This window comes from Vigna radiata, unplaced genomic scaffold, assembly GCF_000741045.1.
Source record: "Vigna radiata var. radiata cultivar VC1973A unplaced genomic scaffold, Vradiata_ver6 scaffold_363, whole genome shotgun sequence".
Taxonomy (NCBI): domain Eukaryota; kingdom Viridiplantae; phylum Streptophyta; class Magnoliopsida; order Fabales; family Fabaceae; genus Vigna; species Vigna radiata.
Window position 1 is genome coordinate 52,915 of NW_014542354.1, and position 16,800 is coordinate 69,714.

At 30.7% G+C, this 16,800-nt stretch overlaps 2 protein-coding genes across 3 annotated transcripts; one reads left to right on the plus strand and one right to left on the minus strand.

Moving 5' to 3' along the window:
* The first annotated feature begins 2,296 nt into the window (after positions 1–2,296).
* LOC106779564 (ER membrane protein complex subunit 10) lies at positions 2,297–7,343 on the plus strand. The gene is made up of 8 exons (XM_014667690.2): positions 2,297–2,716; positions 2,915–2,977; positions 3,081–3,176; positions 3,589–3,636; positions 4,496–4,567; positions 5,342–5,400; positions 6,686–6,776; positions 6,895–7,343. Exons 1-8 carry the CDS (start codon positions 2,408–2,410, stop codon positions 7,060–7,062), a joined length of 906 nt encoding a protein of 301 aa, XP_014523176.1. The 5' UTR covers positions 2,297–2,407; the 3' UTR covers positions 7,063–7,343.
* A 616-nt stretch (positions 7,344–7,959) lies between these two features.
* On the minus strand, positions 7,960–14,133 carry LOC106779579 (calreticulin-3). Of its 2 annotated transcripts, XM_014667712.2 has the most exons (14): positions 13,999–14,133; positions 13,200–13,307; positions 12,503–12,695; positions 11,133–11,391; positions 10,848–10,904; positions 10,697–10,744; positions 10,486–10,572; positions 10,311–10,368; positions 10,145–10,212; positions 9,918–10,010; positions 9,174–9,230; positions 8,986–9,081; positions 8,338–8,361; positions 7,960–8,144 (listed from the first exon to the last, which is right to left on the minus strand). In XM_014667712.2, the coding sequence occupies exons 1-14, from the start codon at positions 14,099–14,101 to the stop codon at positions 8,133–8,135; spliced, it is 1,263 nt and encodes a 420-aa protein (XP_014523198.1). In that variant the 5' UTR covers positions 14,102–14,133; the 3' UTR covers positions 7,960–8,132. The 2 variants fall into 2 exon arrangements, with proteins under 2 accessions (XP_014523198.1, XP_014523199.1); XM_014667713.2 differs by lacking the exon at positions 8,338–8,361.
* Between the last annotated feature and the right edge of the window lie 2,667 nt (positions 14,134–16,800).

Genomic DNA, 16,800 nt, shown 5'->3' on the forward strand with positions numbered 1-16,800 from the left:
GAGAATAATGGAAACAATTATCATATTTCTCTATTTTCTTGACTTCAAGGTTTTAACGAATTGTTTGAAGTTTGAAGTTCGAATGAGTGGAGTGTGTATCTCTTTTTTGTGCCTATGTATTACTATATGTCTCATCAATGAAATAGTTTTAAATTAATGAGCAATTAACTAAACTCCAACTTTAGATGTTTGGTTTTCTAAAATTGAATATAAAAATAGTCTAATTCAATTTTTATTATAAATAGTTCAACATTTTAAATATAATATCATACTTTTTTTATTTTATTTGGATAAGAATTACAATATCATGTGAACCTTTGAAAATTGAAATATTATGGATGATTGTTTTTACATTTCATATTAATGATAAATGTGAGTTTACTTCCTATTGATTACTGCTTTAATCAAATCAAGTTTTTCTTTGGATATCATGTATTTTTAGGCTTAATCACCATTTTTGAGTCATTGTGAAAATATTCTTAGATGCTTAAGTTCAACAATCATTTGTTAAGTATCAAGTTATTACAAGCTCATTTATTTTGTGTGTTTTTTGGAATAAAAAATTGTGAAACAAAATAAAAAAAGAACAATAAAATTTAATAGACAAAGAACAATGGAATGTGAAAGGAAGAGAATAACGAAAATAATTCTTGTATTTCTCTATTTACTTAACTTGAAGGCTTTAACGAATTGTTTGAAGTTTGAATAAGTGGAATGTGTCACTCTTTCATGTCTATGTGTTACTATGTATCTTGAGAGTGAAAAAAATAGATGATGTTTTCACGATCGTAATACAAACCATGAAAGATGTTTTTGAAATCCAATTTCATTTTTCATGTTGGTGTCAAAGTCACAGAGTGTAAGTGACGAGAGCCACACGTGACTTTCGAAATGTGCAATTCTGAAGTTATTTTTGACTTCGAAATTACACAATTTTAAAAATCATTTTCGAAAAGGATTTTGGATTGTCCAATTTAAAATTTATTATTAACTTTTAGATTACATTATCTGAAAATCATTTTTAATTTTCAAATAACGCAATTAGAAAATTATTTTTTACTTTCAAATTATATAATTCGAAAGTATTTTTTATAAAATGAATCATGACTTGTGTAATTAAAAGCTCCTTAAATTTCATAATCTAACACTTTTCTTTTTACAAAATTAAAAAACCTTTTTAATTTTAGAATTATATAATAAAAAAAGGATAAAATTAGAAATTTTATATTTATAATTCTCAGAAAGAAAAGTATAGAAGTGGTGGATGAATTTGCCTTGGCTAATGTCCCATAAGTTTATTTATTTACATCATGTCCTTTAATCTTTAGTTATTTTACATACGTATTTATTAAAAATGATAAAATAAAATAAAAATGTATGACTATTTTATTAAAATAAAATAATTTAGTGTATTTTTTCCAATAAAACTTGAAAGATAAATAAAAAGGAATAGAGGATATCAATGATATTATGAGAAATAACAATCACAGTTTTATTTTAAAATATACATCTATTATTTTTTTTAGGTTATTAATATAATAATCTTCATAGTTTTTAAATTGACATTCATAACTCTTGAAATTTGCCTTACGTATTTTATTTAAAAAAAATGTATATTGTCGACTCAAGATTATAAATAAAATAATTATGAAAACTAAAAAGGTAAATATTTTAAAAAATTAAAAATAAAAGAATTTAATTATTATATATTTAAAATACCATAAAAAATATGCAGTAGCAAGATTGTAATTATTTATCAAATATAAATTTATATTTGAATTTTTTATTTAATATTTTAAAAAATAAGTAAGTAAAAAAATATATAATTAAAGTCTCTAATCTATTATTATGTCTACATATTATTTCAATACAAATAAACGAATAAAAACATACAAATTTTAATTTATTAATCATATAAGTAAAATAAATGTTAATTTTAAATTTAAAAACTATTTTTTGTTTATAAGGTATTATATTTTAATAGTAAAATAGATTTTTAGATTTCATAACTTTTTATTTAACTTTAATTTAATTTTTTATTTAAAAAAGAAATGGTGAGTGCTAATTCATTCAAAATATAATAATACTAAACGTTGTTTATTAAAAATGAAAAGATGAATGTTTATTTATTCATTATTTTATTAAAATATAAGAAAATGATATATTTTAAAACTAGATATGAAGCACATGTGATTTTGCCTTATATTAAAAGAAAAGGTAATGTGGTTTATCATTAGTAGTTATTCATTTAAATTATATGAAAATTACATATAAGGTAAAAGAAAGAAAAGATTGAAGTTTCCCACATGCTACTAAGAGAGTCAAGAAAAAGAAAAACGAAATCAATTATTGACCACGGTGCACATACCACTAACACGGGCTTTGGGAAAGTAGACGGCGAGAGAGAATGGGTGTGCTACTCTTCCGGTGGGTTCTGCCGGTGACTCTGTTGCTAACTTGCGCTCTAGGTTTTCAATCCGACGAGCTTCTCCTAGACGACGAAGAGTTCGGCATCGAAGGTGGACGCTCCTCCTCCTTCCACTCCGATTCGCTTCCACCTTCCACCGCCGCCACCTCCACCTCTCGGAAGAAGTTTTCGGAGTCCGCCTCCGATTCCAAGATCCAGTTTACTCTCCAACACGCGTTCGGCGACTCCGATTTCTCCGACGCTGGCAATTTCTCTGCTCGCCTCAAGACTTGGAGCCACGGCGGCCAGGTTTCTTCCATCTCCTCTCTCTTTTCCTATGGTTATTATTATGATTTGAAGATTTGATATCCGATTCGCTTCCAATATGCTTCTATTCAAATCCGCTAATGTTCTGTCGCGTTATTTCCGATTCCACTGAGTTATACTGGATATAATATATGCGAGATTTGTGTTGTTGTGCTGAAAACCGGTTTTGATCTGTGATAGACGCTGACGAAGCTGCGGTTTAAGCGGGATCCTTTGACTGACGTTGAGAAGAAGAGTTTTCAAGTAATTATTCGTTTTTCATTGAACTATTTTTGAACGTGTTACTGTTTTTGTATTTTGGCTTGTTTGCATTGCATAAAGATGTAACACTCTTCTCTTATCACAGGAACTGTTGCGAGGAGATGATTTCTATAGGATTAGATTGCCGTCCAATGTTTTGAGTCCTCCTGGCCGGGAATATATAATTTCTTCTGTGAAGGCAGTAAGTATAACCACCAGTACTATGGTTTAATATTTGGGTTTGTGCTTCAGGAGTGTTACTTTTAGGTCCTTGGTTTGTTTGTTCCTTTTCTTGCATTGTTTTGGTGCTGTAAGTAAGGGTGGTACTGTGCTATGGTAGTTAGCAACCTTGTTCCAGTAATGCCTGCCATGTTTTTTCTGCACTTATCTTGTGATATTTATGAAGGATGGTTTGTTTCATTCTCTCTTTCTTTCTTGTTTTTGCTGGCACTCTTTTTCACTCTAAGAATGTCTTTCGAAAGCTTTAGTCCTTGTTATACTTTCATTTCATTGATCACTGCTTAAGTGGCTGTGGCTCCTCTATTTGGTGTTGCAGTGATTTTTTGAGCTATTGACTCCACGTAGAACTAACAGTTTTGCCTTTCTGAATTCAGCGATGTCTTCCAGGGGATGGATTGGAGGAGCATTTTGTAATACACATGGTAATTTTCCTTATTTAAGTAAAGTATGCTGTTTATGCTGCATCTGTAGTGTTGTATTTTTAAAGACAATTTCTCCACCGAGTTCAAATTCTGACACATTGTGTCACTTGATAATTAGACTCGACTGTCTTCTGGAAATGTGGGAGAAGTATTGGAAATCTTATGATGTGGATTTGGGTAATCTGGTTTGTAGAAGGATATGTAGTATAGTATGGGTTATCTGTTCACAAACAGTGCATCTTGAGATCATGACACGCTTTACTTCAGCTCTTCTGTAAATAATTTTAGGAATGTGGATTAAAAATGAATTAGTTATATAACAACAATAAAATCTACCTAGTCTTGCCTTGTTATGTTGATTAAGCTACATTTATCAAGTAACTCTGTATGTTTCATCAAATCTAAATTTCAATATAGTCCATTTAGAGTAAATTTTTTTTTAATGGTTTCTCTCGAGGTTCATTTAACTATCTATGTATACGGCTTCTACAATGAAAAACACAGTTTTGATCAGCCTCTCTAGTGGTTAAACTACCCTAGTTTATCAGTCATGCTAGCCTTTGAGTAGTTTGTAGAAATAACCTTCTCATGAACACTTTTCATTTTTGACGTTATAGTTTTTATTCCTCACCAAGTGCCTTAAGGGTACATGTTAGTATTTTCCTCTGCACATTTTATGTAGTTGGAAAAAAAAAACTAGAAACAATGGGACCATGGGTGGTATTCCCTATGCTACAGTGTAGTAGAATACTTCAACCAAGAGACAAAAGAACTTTGGTTGTATTTTTTTTTACATATCTCTCTTAACATTTATCTCTTTTTAATTCATAGAGACTCACTTTCAGTTTTTCTGTTTCAGGAAGGTGTTAATGTCCTGGCTGTCAATTATGGTGCCCCAGGGTCTTGCTCTTATCCTAGATTACTGAAGCTTGTAAGTCACTTCTACATTTTACTGATCTTATTTCTTGGTTTTGGTTGAGCTTAGCTAAACCTTTTAAAACTTCTCCACATATTTTGTTGTGGTCTATTTGATCTTCCTCTTGTTGTACACACACAGTTGACTTCTTGAAAAGGTAGGGACTGTTGTACCAGGAGTCACTAATACTATCTCTTCCTTGACATACACATAATGATATAAATACAAAAATATTCATCTCTTTTGTTTTATATTTGGCATATATAATTATATAGTTATTTAAGCATCTAGTATGATTGTTGTATGTCAATACTATGTATAAATAAATAATTATTCAATGGTTTATTATTTGTTTCCATAATATAGTTGTTTGTTAAGCTTCTATAATGATGTCTGTTTGTCAATGGAAAAAGAAATAATTTATCATCTTGCATTTCAAGATAAAAGTGTGATTAGATCCAAAGCTGATTGGGGGCAATTTAGACAGAAGACAGTTAACTTGTTAATGTATTATATCCAGATCCATACTTATTTGAAAGAGTAAAATTAGCATGTATTACGCCTTTAGAAACTACCTGAAGATCCATTATCGATATCAGGTTGATTTGTTAACATGTCATCCCACAACTTGTCCTTGTTCTTGAGAGTTATCAGGAGTGCAAAAACCCCAATGACCCCAATGTGCACATTTTCAAATCACTTTATAAGCCTGTGCAAACTTAAAATTCATGGCTATTGCCTGATTTTACACTGAAAATGCTAATATTGTGCATATTTTTTTTGCTTTAGCCTGCAAAGTGGTCTTTCAAGTCTCACACAGTTCTAAAGAACAGTGAACAGGCACCAAGGTATATGTTCGTCTCTTAATTGTTAACTTTTTTTTACTTAATATACAGATAGCAACAGCCTTTCATTAATATACGATAGTAGTAGAAAAACAGCATATACAGTGTTCCTATCTAATGGCTGCTAAGGTGTAGTAGCAGTAGTATTAACAAATGGCAAATACATTTTTTTCTGTTCTCTTTCTCTGCCTTTCTATATTTCTCCTTGAAAAGAGATTTCAATAAGGCATAGTGTTTAGTTTTCTCATATATCTATCACTGGTATAGAAGAAAGTCTGTTAGATGAATTTGCCAGTCTCTTTTATTAAATCGGAGTCCACACTTTTGAATCTAAAGGTCTTTTCTCAATGTTCCATGTAATTTCTCTTGTACTAATGTTATCTTTTTTCCCCTTGCAAATAGGAATGCTTAAATTTACTTAATTTCAAATTGATACTTGAAATTTTGAAAATTGTCACCCTTTTTTCTCCTATATTCTACTACGGAGGTATCTTTTCCTTGTAAATAATGCGACCTCTGGTTCTTTGACTCTTTTGTGGCCTTTTTGCTGATTATATTATCAAGGGGTAAGGACTTTTAACTATTGTTCCATGGTTATTTCTCACTGCAAGTATTCTGACATTCAATTTCTCGTCTTTTTGCTCGCACTATACCTTTATCGTCTGTCTTTATCAACATATTCTTCCTCAAGTTTCACACTCCTTTCTTTATTCACTGATTTTTCTGCAAAATAGCACTTTACAAGGATAACTTAGAAGTATACAATTATTTACTTGTATTTAGTCTGTAATCTCATCATTAACTATATATGCGTTCTCTTAAATAGTGAGTGTCTTTGAGAGTATGTGACTAACATTTCTCATATGCTCATTGTATAAAAATACAACTACACTGAAAATAATTGAATGTCTCCTTGCTCCGAACTGTTTTTTGAATTCATGTCCAGTTTTCAAAAAAATAACAAAAAATAGTTTGTTTCCAATGTAAGTATGTTTCCTGAAGTATCATAATGGAATAAAAAACAAAAATTAAAAATAAAAATGGGAAATCAGAAAAGGAAAGTGGATTTCCAACCAAATGTTTTCGTGAATTTGTCTAGAGTTCTTTGATGAAGATTAAATTTGTCTCTATCTGATTAATATGCTTGGGAAAAAGGAAGGTTGCATCTCTTGCTTTTGGCTTTTTAAAATCACACAAGAAGTAGCTTCTGCACCCATCATCATTTTGACATGTTTTAACTAGTGTGCTCTCCGTGTTTTTAATTCTACAAATATTTTTGCTTCCGCAGAACTCCAATATTTGCTGAAGATGCTCTTAGTGGGGAGGAGGGAGATGGCGAGGGTGTAAAGCCAATAGAGAGGTCCTTTTGGGCTAAATATGTGAGTATACAAGCTGGCATGATCTTTAAACCCATAACTTTTTTTTTTCCCGAAATAAACTATAAATGTATGTAATTCTGAATTAATATTTTTCATCTGGAATGTTACTTGATACCAGTGGATGTACCTGATCCCTCTTGGACTCATACTAATGAATGCCGTTACTCAAGCTATGAATATGCCCGAAGACCAACCTGGCGGGCAACCTGGTGCTCCAGCACAGCAGCAGCAGCCAGGATCTGCTGTACAGCGTGGAGCAAGTTCTGGTGCTGTGCGTAGAAGATGATAAGCTAGCATCCTCTTCCTCGGAAACCGTTATTTGAGGACATTGGCCCTGAATGAAATTTTAGGCTGACCCTTTATGTAGCATTTTTAATCATTTTAATTGCATATTTAAAAGCTTTGTGCCCATATGAAAAGAAATTTAAATCCGATTTGCTTGTAAACATTGATACAGCAACTTCTTTAAGTTTTCCAATTTAGATTGACTAATTATTGTTATATATTGAAATTTTGACACGAATGTCACTTTGGTTCCCCTGATATTGTGTGATGTTTCTGGGACCATTTCTGCCCATTATAGCTTTGTGGAATGCACGTCAATTTTTTTTATGGCCGCGATAACTACGAATTTCCTATTGAAGCTTTGCGGTTCCTTTTCGGGCTTTAGCCTGCAAGAGGGATTTTGAAGTCACCCATTTTGAGTAACTTTGAACATACAACGAAAAATGTTCTATGTTTCGCAAATCCTTTCTTAGTTGGTCCATTTATTTAATTTACTTTTACTTAATTTACAAATATTAAATAAAAGCAGCATAGGTGATCCTAGCAAAGTTGAGAAAAGAGCATTGAGCAACGACAAACTTTCTTGCTTTAATTCCTTACTTTTTTTTCTTTCCAAAATTGAAATTCTTAGAACTTTTGCAATCTTAAAATACAATCGAAAAGATTGTGAGAAATCGTTATCATGTTTAACTTCCAACATTAATAACAATTTTAATTTTTTTATTTCAACTGTTATATTTTACTCTTCATATGTATATCATATATTTGACATTTGGAAATACATTAATCTCTCTAGTGATTAATTCTTTTCGGTTACGTTGCTTTGTAGTAAGCTCCATATCAATGACAAAATGGGCTTAGGTTCCCAATATATAAAGTAAATGCATGACAAGCGAAAGAAGACAAGACCAAAATAATAGATTGATATGCGACAAATACAATATTTTTATTTAAAAAGTTTCCCTTGAAAATTAAAATGAGATGGAATATACCATCACTATCAATGCAACTATAACTCATAACAAGCTCAATATTCTTATCAACCACACAGTGAGAAGGAGTTTCATCCCATTAAAGCTCGTCCTGCAGATCAAAGAAAGATGGCAAATCAATCACACTCATTCCACAAAGACAACTTTTTTCTCAAGTTCAATTTTTTAATTCATGTATTGTAATCATTGTTACAATTTTGAGATTGATCATCAAAATGCCACCTCTATTTCAATGAATCTAACATTTAGAGATACTAACTTAAGAAAAAAAACATGCAACTTACATGATAATCGTCGTAATGGCGATGCTGGAAAGAGGAAAACAACAAAGTGTAAGAAAAGTTTTACATTTTTTGTTGCAAAACAAGGCAAACAAAAAAGTACAGGGAAAATCAGCACCCAAACCTAAAACATACATAACCATGAAAAGAATCCCTTTTCTTTGAAAAAAGAACATCTTGGAGAATAATATTTACCACTTCATCATAATTCCATGAACATTTATTGTTATGTTTTTTTAGGATTATGTCTCAAGAGTTTGCTGCCAAAGTCATTGTGAGTAAGAAATATCTTTAGCTGATATCAGATACATTATTGAGATTAAGCTTAAGGACCATGACTAGTACTTCAAAACAAAGTTCATCCTAATTATATCTTTAGCTGATATCAGATCTCCAACTCTTGAGCTCCAAAAACGGTTTATCACAAGTTTACTCCATAATATTATTAGGAAAATTGGTTTACCTTCCACACACATTTTAACACAGATGATAGATCAAAAAACATTTTTATAAATACCAGAACACTGTTCTAGTAATGGATTTTTGTTCCAAACTAGTATCTATGCCATTTGTTTTGTCCTCAAAAGGGTTTGAAGATTCATTAAAAAGGGAAAAGCATAAATAATGAATGTATTCGTGTATGATACATACCCTTCTGTATCTGTCTCTGTATCTGTCCCGGTATCTACGATCATGACCTCTCTCTTTTCTACGCCTTTCACCTTCTTCTCTTGCTCTTTGAGCCTCCTGCAGAAAAATGAGTTAGGGTCCTGGAAAAAAGCAAGCAACCTGGTTCACCAAATATGGATGATGAAGCTCAAAAGTGTATGTCATTGTACCTCCTCTTCTCTGGCTTTTCTCACTTTCTCTGCTTCCTCAAAACCTTCCTTTTCAATCTGAGATGCCAAAAATCAACGGTCATCTTAACATGTATTGCAAGAAGATACATATTAAGGAGAAATTGAATATATTTTCTTTTACTAAATGGACATTTTTTTAGGCAAATCAAATATGACTTCAAAAGACTTGATTAAGTTTTCTAGACCATGCATTTTAAATTTGCATAGTTACATACATCTGTCCATGCTGTGTTAAACTTTCAATTGAGTTCCTTAATTTTCAAATAAGATCATGTTAGGCATCACTATGAACTTTGACATCTCAGCTAAGCTGGCACCCAAAAAACCATCAATCATTTGTCATAACATAAAATTGAGTCCTTCATCTATGGTCAAGCTTCAAGGTATCTCCTATTCTTGACTGTCATCCAAATAAGGCTGATGAGTGTTTATTTGGTTAATGTATACTTTCTAATCACATTAACTTAAACTTTTTCATCCAAATAATCTGCAACTGACTCTACTTACGGCCTAGTACGGATGACAACTGATTATATAGGACTACATTGAACACATTCATTACCGACTTCATTAAAAAATAAACGTATAGACACTATTTCACCAAGAAAGGTAACATAAATAATACATTTAGCTAGTGCTTATAAAATAAATGAAAAATATTAGATGCTATTTAATATGTAACCTAAGTTCCACCTACTAGTAGGATATTGAGCTAAAACTCACCTCCCTGTTGGCAAACACTTCCTCAACAACTTGTTTTGCATAATCAGGATCATCACATATCAAAACGTTGTCAAAAACTGAACCGCCTTTAACCTGAAACAGAATATTTGGTTTATACTAAATGCATCCACCCAATATAGCCTAACGGCTTTGCACTTCATGGAGAGGGAGAGAGAGAGAGAGAGAGTTCTAACAACACCAAATTTGGAAATTTACATTCTTCATACCTGCCATACTTCAATGCCCACATACTGGATAGGCTTAAGCACATAAAGATCTGGGTCATCTTCAAACTCTGAAAAAGGAAAAAAAAATGAAGTCTAAGTATTCCTAAGTAGCATAAAAATATATGAAATTATCACATAGAACCAAATTATACATTTGAACATATACCTGGATTATCTATCCATGGAGTTTTCCATTTCCCTTTGTAGTTAGGGTTCTTGATTTTCTGTCAACATAGAGGTTGCAAATTAGAGAGAATGGACTATAAAAAAATCTGAAAAAGAATAAGGAAATATTATTGTTTGAGCCATAATGGTTAGCTCCCCAAACTTCATCAACAAACCTTTCTTTTCCATGGTCCTCTGTATGCTGGATTCGGTATCTTTGGTGGTTTCCATTTCCCATCTGCTTCTTCATCCCAATTATCAGGCTAATTAAAAGGGAAAAAATTGTATGAAATTAAAAGAAAAACTCATTAACCACTCTATTGAGAAGTCATCACATCAGAAAACCAATATTCAATCAAGTCAGAAAAGCACGGAACTAAGACCAACCTCTTTAGCATTTGGGTCAGGAATTTCTCTTGGGATTGAATCGTATCCCTGCAATAGCAATAACCAAATAAATGAGCTTGTAATCACATGGACCAAAACTACCAACTTTTTGTTCTATTATCATTAGGGAAAAGTTAGAGCTTTTGGATACCTCAGGTTTGACATCATCAGGGTCTTCAATGTATTCTCTCTCTTCCCAGTCTGCAGGCTGCAATTTGGAAGATGTTTTAATTTCAAAATACAAGTTATTGTCAGAAACCATAAAGATATTTCAATAATATAATTTGATTGGGATAAGCTGATTCTCTTTATGGCAAAACAGGATCTAAACCGAGTTATAATATTGTTATAGGATATGCAGAAGACCAAAAACATCACAATATGCTAAATGACAACATTCGAAGTTACTACTGAATAAAACAGCTAAAATGGAAACCTTTTTGGCCTTGACATCTTTGATTTTTCTTGGAGGAAGAATATCCCAATCTGTATACATGCTTCCAGAATCTCTCTCTCTATTATCAACCAGGACACTGTATGTGGCATCTGGCCTGAGAATGAATGTGTAGAAATGTGTTAACTTGTCAGTTTCACACTGCAGGTCCTTCTTTATGGGGTAGTTCTGACCGTGGTAGGAGAGTATCACATGGAGTTTCTTTGTATCAGTGCCACATAAATCTGGTCCAAACATTAAACTACAGAAAATGTGTCAGCATGATTTTTCTTTCCTTCCTTCCTTTTTAAGGTAAAAATAGAAAACATGGACAAAGAAGAAAAAAATGAAGTTACAACCTATGCGGTACATAAAGTGTTTAATCAAAACAATGTAAGGTGAAGAAAAAAGAGATGTTATGATCAGAGCATGCCAATAAAAAGAGAAAAATAACATGTATATGGAATAGAAGTTTGGAGATCAACAAGCACAAACTTTCCTTTTGTATGTTACTTTGGAACAGGACTTTCTAAACTCTAATGAAATTGCTATATCTCATCCCTTGGATGCCATTTTCTAATAATGATGAATACGTTTTGGTCAGAAAACCTTACAACATATATTAGCATGGTTCAGAAATTTGTTTTTGAGGAAGTTCCAATTCTCAATCTATTATCTGATGTAGTGTGCATCACATTATCACACAGAACTTCGGCACATCATAAAAATAGTACAACCAGTACCTAGAAGGGTAGGATCATAAAACATCGGAATGAATGACAGTTTTATAAAACAAGTAATGTTTGATATGAATTTACAAGTCACATGCCTCAATTTCCCATTTTCTAGACATTGGACTAACTTATAACCAGAGACCCTTTCCCAGATTTTGTAAAGAAACATAATTATGTTCCATGTCCTGTTTTGAAGTTGAAAAGAAAACTACGCTAAATGGTATAAATTATCAAAATATTAAAGTATGAAATACTAATGTAGAGTCTTCTGCGTGGTCCATTCATTAGCAGACAAGTATACTTAACAGCTTGTATGACTGTGTAATAATGAGCTAGGCACCATTGTTATCTATGTAGCTTAAGATGGAGAATTTAGGAAGTCACAAATGTTACATTTTGTATTTTTTTTTAAAACTGCAAGTGCATATTATAAATAGAGTAGTTAATCATTAGTGCAATTTTTGTTATCATTAGTTTACTTAAATCTCTAGAAAACAATCATATAAAAGAGAAGATGATCAAAACTGATTACTTCTTTTTTAAAAAAGCTAACTTATTAGGTTTCAGATTTACCATTCGTTCATTTGATATAAACCAAGAAGCAAAAACAAAGTGGAAAACATGGAATAAGGAACATACATATAAGGTGTATCCCCACCAAACTTCTTTTGATTAACAAATCCAGAGAGAAGCTTGATGTAACCTCCACCACACTCAATCTCCTGTTCAAATTTTACAGAATACTGGAGGACCAATGTTCTGTTCTTGTTGGTGAATTCTGGTATTTTAGCAGAGATGGCAAAGTGTTTGGCATCACTGGATGTTTGAATACCTATAACATTCCAGAAAATGGAAACAAGTTACAAGACCAACCAAATTCCTGTTACTATACACATTAAGAAAGCAAACAATAGAAGTTCCTCAGAATGTGAAGTGTATCAACTAATTGAAATTTTGTGGTAGTAAATTACTCTCCCTTGACTTCTACTCTGCATTTTCTATCCAAAGCTTCTCTCTATTATGAAATTACTCAAAAAAGTTCCTTATATTTACATTTAAACAAAAAATAGAAACTGACACCAAAATGTTGTTATACTTAACAGATATGCTAACTGGATCATTGACTCATAGATGTTTGTCTTTCTTTTTTCTTAACCTTGTTCAGCCTAATAATATGTTGATAAAGAGAAAGAATCCATTCATTGAAACATTGATACAACTAGTATAAATGCAAATGTTCATGTGTTGCTAAAACCTATAAATCAAAACTTACAACAATTCGTTTCACATTCATATGCAGCAAAAGCTACTGAAGTTATAATAAATCTAAAAGTACCTTTATCATCAGGATCACCATGCCATTGCCCAGCTGTGTGTTTGAAAGAACCTGCTTTGCCCTCACTGCTTTTCCAGTCTGATTTTACCCACCGACTTCGCCATCCATCTTCACAAAAACCAACATGTCATCACACTCATCATATATTCATATCATCAGTGAAAAACCACCACAAACTCCTACAAACATAAGTTGAAACCTTTGATCTGGTAGGCGTTGTTTGGTCTGTTTTTCATTTTAATTAATCATGCCTTCAGCATCATTTTTTTTCATTTGCCTTTGTGAATAAAGAAGCTACACAAAGTTGTGAAAAGCAAAAGACAAAAGTGAAAAAAAGAAAAGAAAAGTGACACTCGGTGTAGTTATCAGTTAAAAATTATGAGTTGGAAATGAAAACATGAAACAAATCCAACACAGTCTTCTGGTGTTTTCTTCATACACAAACAAGGAACAATCGTTAATGGAGGTTGGTTTTGGACATCATTGGTGGAGAAGAGTGATCTAAGAAATTAAAATTTACTAAATAAGAAAAATTGATTACACATTAACCATACTAAATATATATATATATATATATATATATATATATATATATATATATATATATATATACACACACACACACACACTTGGACTAGAGTAAATATAAATATATGATGAATCATCAATTTAACTACCAATTAACTAACTATTCACTAAAACTCAAACGAACTACCTACCCAGGTATGGAAACAATTGAAACACTCACACATACTATAATAAGCATAAAAAACAAGAACAGAGAAGAAAATAAGAATACCCTCAAAGCGTTCTTCAAATATAATTTCAGAAACTGCAACTTGTATCAGCAACAAACAAAAAAACACAAACTTGTTCAGCTCAGTTGAAGAATTTTCCGCCATCTGCGGAATACGCAAATATTTGCTTTCTGTCACTGCTTACTGCTAGTTGCAGAGTGGAGATTACTTATAGAGGAGCAATGCACTTCTTTGCCCTCCTCATCTCGTCATAATTACTTAAATGCCAGCACTGAAGTACAATCACTGTCCCACATTAAGTTAAATGTTTAATCCTTCTTTGCTCCTTAAACATTATTACTGTATAATTCTGTCTCAAAACATGACAAACGTGTGATTTGAGTTTCTCTAATTCTAAAATTTGAGGTTGATAATTTAAGTGTGAATATCAATATATATGAAATATTATGTAAAAGAAAATTATAAATTCATTATTTTGAGATTTTGAATATTTTATATAAATCAGGTTCATATCCCATTTGATTTATTTGATGTTATGTTTTTTCAGCTATTGATGTTAGAACTCTTATATTGACTAGAAATAAGATCAATTCATAATATATAAATGGTTACAAACTTCATCTTATAAACCATAGAATTAAATTGGACTTAAAGTCCACTTCTAATATATTATCATCAAACCTCATCATGTAACACCAAAATAATATATTTATAATTGAATTATTTGAATGGATAAAACTAGAATCACTTAAAAAATTAGTGAAAAATAAGATTAATTAGAGTGAAGTATATTAATTTGTAAGTTTGATTATTTGATAGATTTGTGAGGTTGTTTGGCGTGGTCTTTAGTGTTAATGATGTGGATGATTGAAGTGTAATTAGTGTTGAAATTTTGGTGTAGAGGGCCAATTTGACGTAGCAATAGCCAATGGTGTGGTTCTTTGTTGGATTTGTGTGTCATTTTTCTTTAACAAAAAAGGGATAAAGAAAAAGTCAAAGTCTTTGAGTCCTTGCAACGTTGTGAAAGCAGAGACAAGGTTAGAAAAAAGAAAAAGACATTTTGTGTTCAATCGAATGTCTTTCCTCGTTTTTTCGGAGACGACTTGAACAACGCGTACCAAGAGTCAATGGTGACTTACACAGTCAACGTAGCCATCTTCACATTAAAGTTTTGGTTTATTTTAATTATCGGGTACTTCATAATGCACCTCCCTGCACCCCCATAAAAGTCATACTCCTCAAACTATCCTTAATAAAAAAATATAATAAAATTTGTTACACTTCATTATTTTAATATTTTTCGGATTAGATGTTTTGGAAGGTATTTTCAAATTTGAAAAATATTTTTCAGAACATTCAATTCAGAATATATGAAAGAAATTTCTAAACCAAGTGCTTTGGGATGTATTTTCGGCTTCGAAATTACTTTCAAAAATATTTTTATATTTCAACAACCAATTTGGAATATAAAAAAATGTTTCAAAAAGAGAAAGAGAATAATGTGTTGGGTATGATGGAGGTGAAACACTCATGGTACGAAAAGGAGATCGGAGAAATGGAATGTAAATTAGGATTCACTCTAATATTGACTTAAGGGTAAATCGTGAATTTTATAAATTAAGGGGGTGGGTATAAACAATAATGGGGTGTAGGAAGTAGCAGCGTGATATCTTGATGATAGTCCATATCCATGATTAAAAGATGCCCATTTCTTTTAAAATTATATGCATGATAATGTTTTTATATTGTCATACAGATAAACTGGAATTATTATGTTATTTCGGTGATTTTTTTTTACCAAGATGATAAATCTGCATAAAAGACTAGCATTAAGAATAAACACACAAAAGTTTCACTGTCCAAAAACTATAAAAATATTAAACTATGCATAGACAATTAATATTTAAAAATATACAAATAAATTAAAATAATAAAAAGAAATTAACAGTTCTTTTAGTTAATGTTTTAAAAACTTAACCGACTATGTATTAGATGGATGACCGGTTATATTGGATAAATGAATTGTAAATAACATAAATATCAATATTTGTGTGTGTATATAATTTTTCTTTTTATATTTTATCAATTTTTTTCTATTGTAGATAGATAATTTAATTTTAAAAAAATTTACTGAACTTAAGTAAATAATGATCTAAAAAAATTTCAATGGTAAGATAATTATTTTAATTTAAAAAATAATTAAATTTAAATTAACGCTAATTTAAAGAGTAAAAATGAAAATTTAATTATTTTAGTTTTTATAATGATTATTTAAAAAGTAAAATTGAAAAAATTGTATAAAAATGTCTTCTTTTTTTTATACACAAGTATAGATAATAGTTAATTGTGATAATTTGAGAGTGGACAAGTGTTATCTTAAATGGTCTTATAACTATATTTTGATATTTAATTGATATCATAAATTCATCAAATAATAAATAATTTTATGATAAAATCTGAGACAAAATCTGTGTTGAGATATTAGTCAAAATTACAATCTAAATTTGAGAAATTAAGTATTCTACAGTAATAACATTCCTTATTTTATGATAAAATAAAATTTGTCCGCAAAAAGACATCCTTTCAATAATTTTATAAACGTATATTTTCAAATCTAAACTTGAATTTTTATAAAAAAAAGTAATAATACTTTTAAAAAAATATCTTTCCAAATTTTAGGTTAAGATGATATTATCTTTAAGATTAAATATATTTTAATCTTTAAAAAATATGTTTTCAAGTTTTTTTAAAGATAAAATTCTTCTTAAAAGATATTTTTTCAAAATTTAATTTAATTTTCTCATTTTTTTAAAGAAAAGAAATACAAATCAAAATAAGATAAA

Bases quoted from the DNA above. Each gene is read 5' to 3' on its own strand.
- LOC106779564 (XM_014667690.2), top strand. From the start codon at position 2,408: ATGGGTGTGCTACTCTTCCGGTGGGTTCTGCCGGTGACTCTGTTGCTA. The intron at 3,177-3,588 runs GTAAGTATAACC...TTCTGAATTCAG, and splicing joins TAATTTCTTCTGTGAAGGCA to CGATGTCTTCCAGGGGATGG. The intron at 6,777-6,894 runs GTGAGTATACAA...ACTTGATACCAG, and splicing joins GGTCCTTTTGGGCTAAATAT to TGGATGTACCTGATCCCTCT.
- LOC106779579 (XM_014667712.2), bottom strand. From the start codon at position 14,101: ATGGCGGAAAATTCTTCAACTGAGCTGAACAAGTTTGTGTTTTTTTGT. The intron at 10,573-10,696 runs GTTGGTCTTAGT...CCTTTTAATTAG, and splicing joins CTGACCCAAATGCTAAAGAG to CCTGATAATTGGGATGAAGA. The intron at 9,231-9,917 runs GTGAGTTTTAGC...TTGGCATCTCAG, and splicing joins AAGTGTTTGCCAACAGGGAG to ATTGAAAAGGAAGGTTTTGA.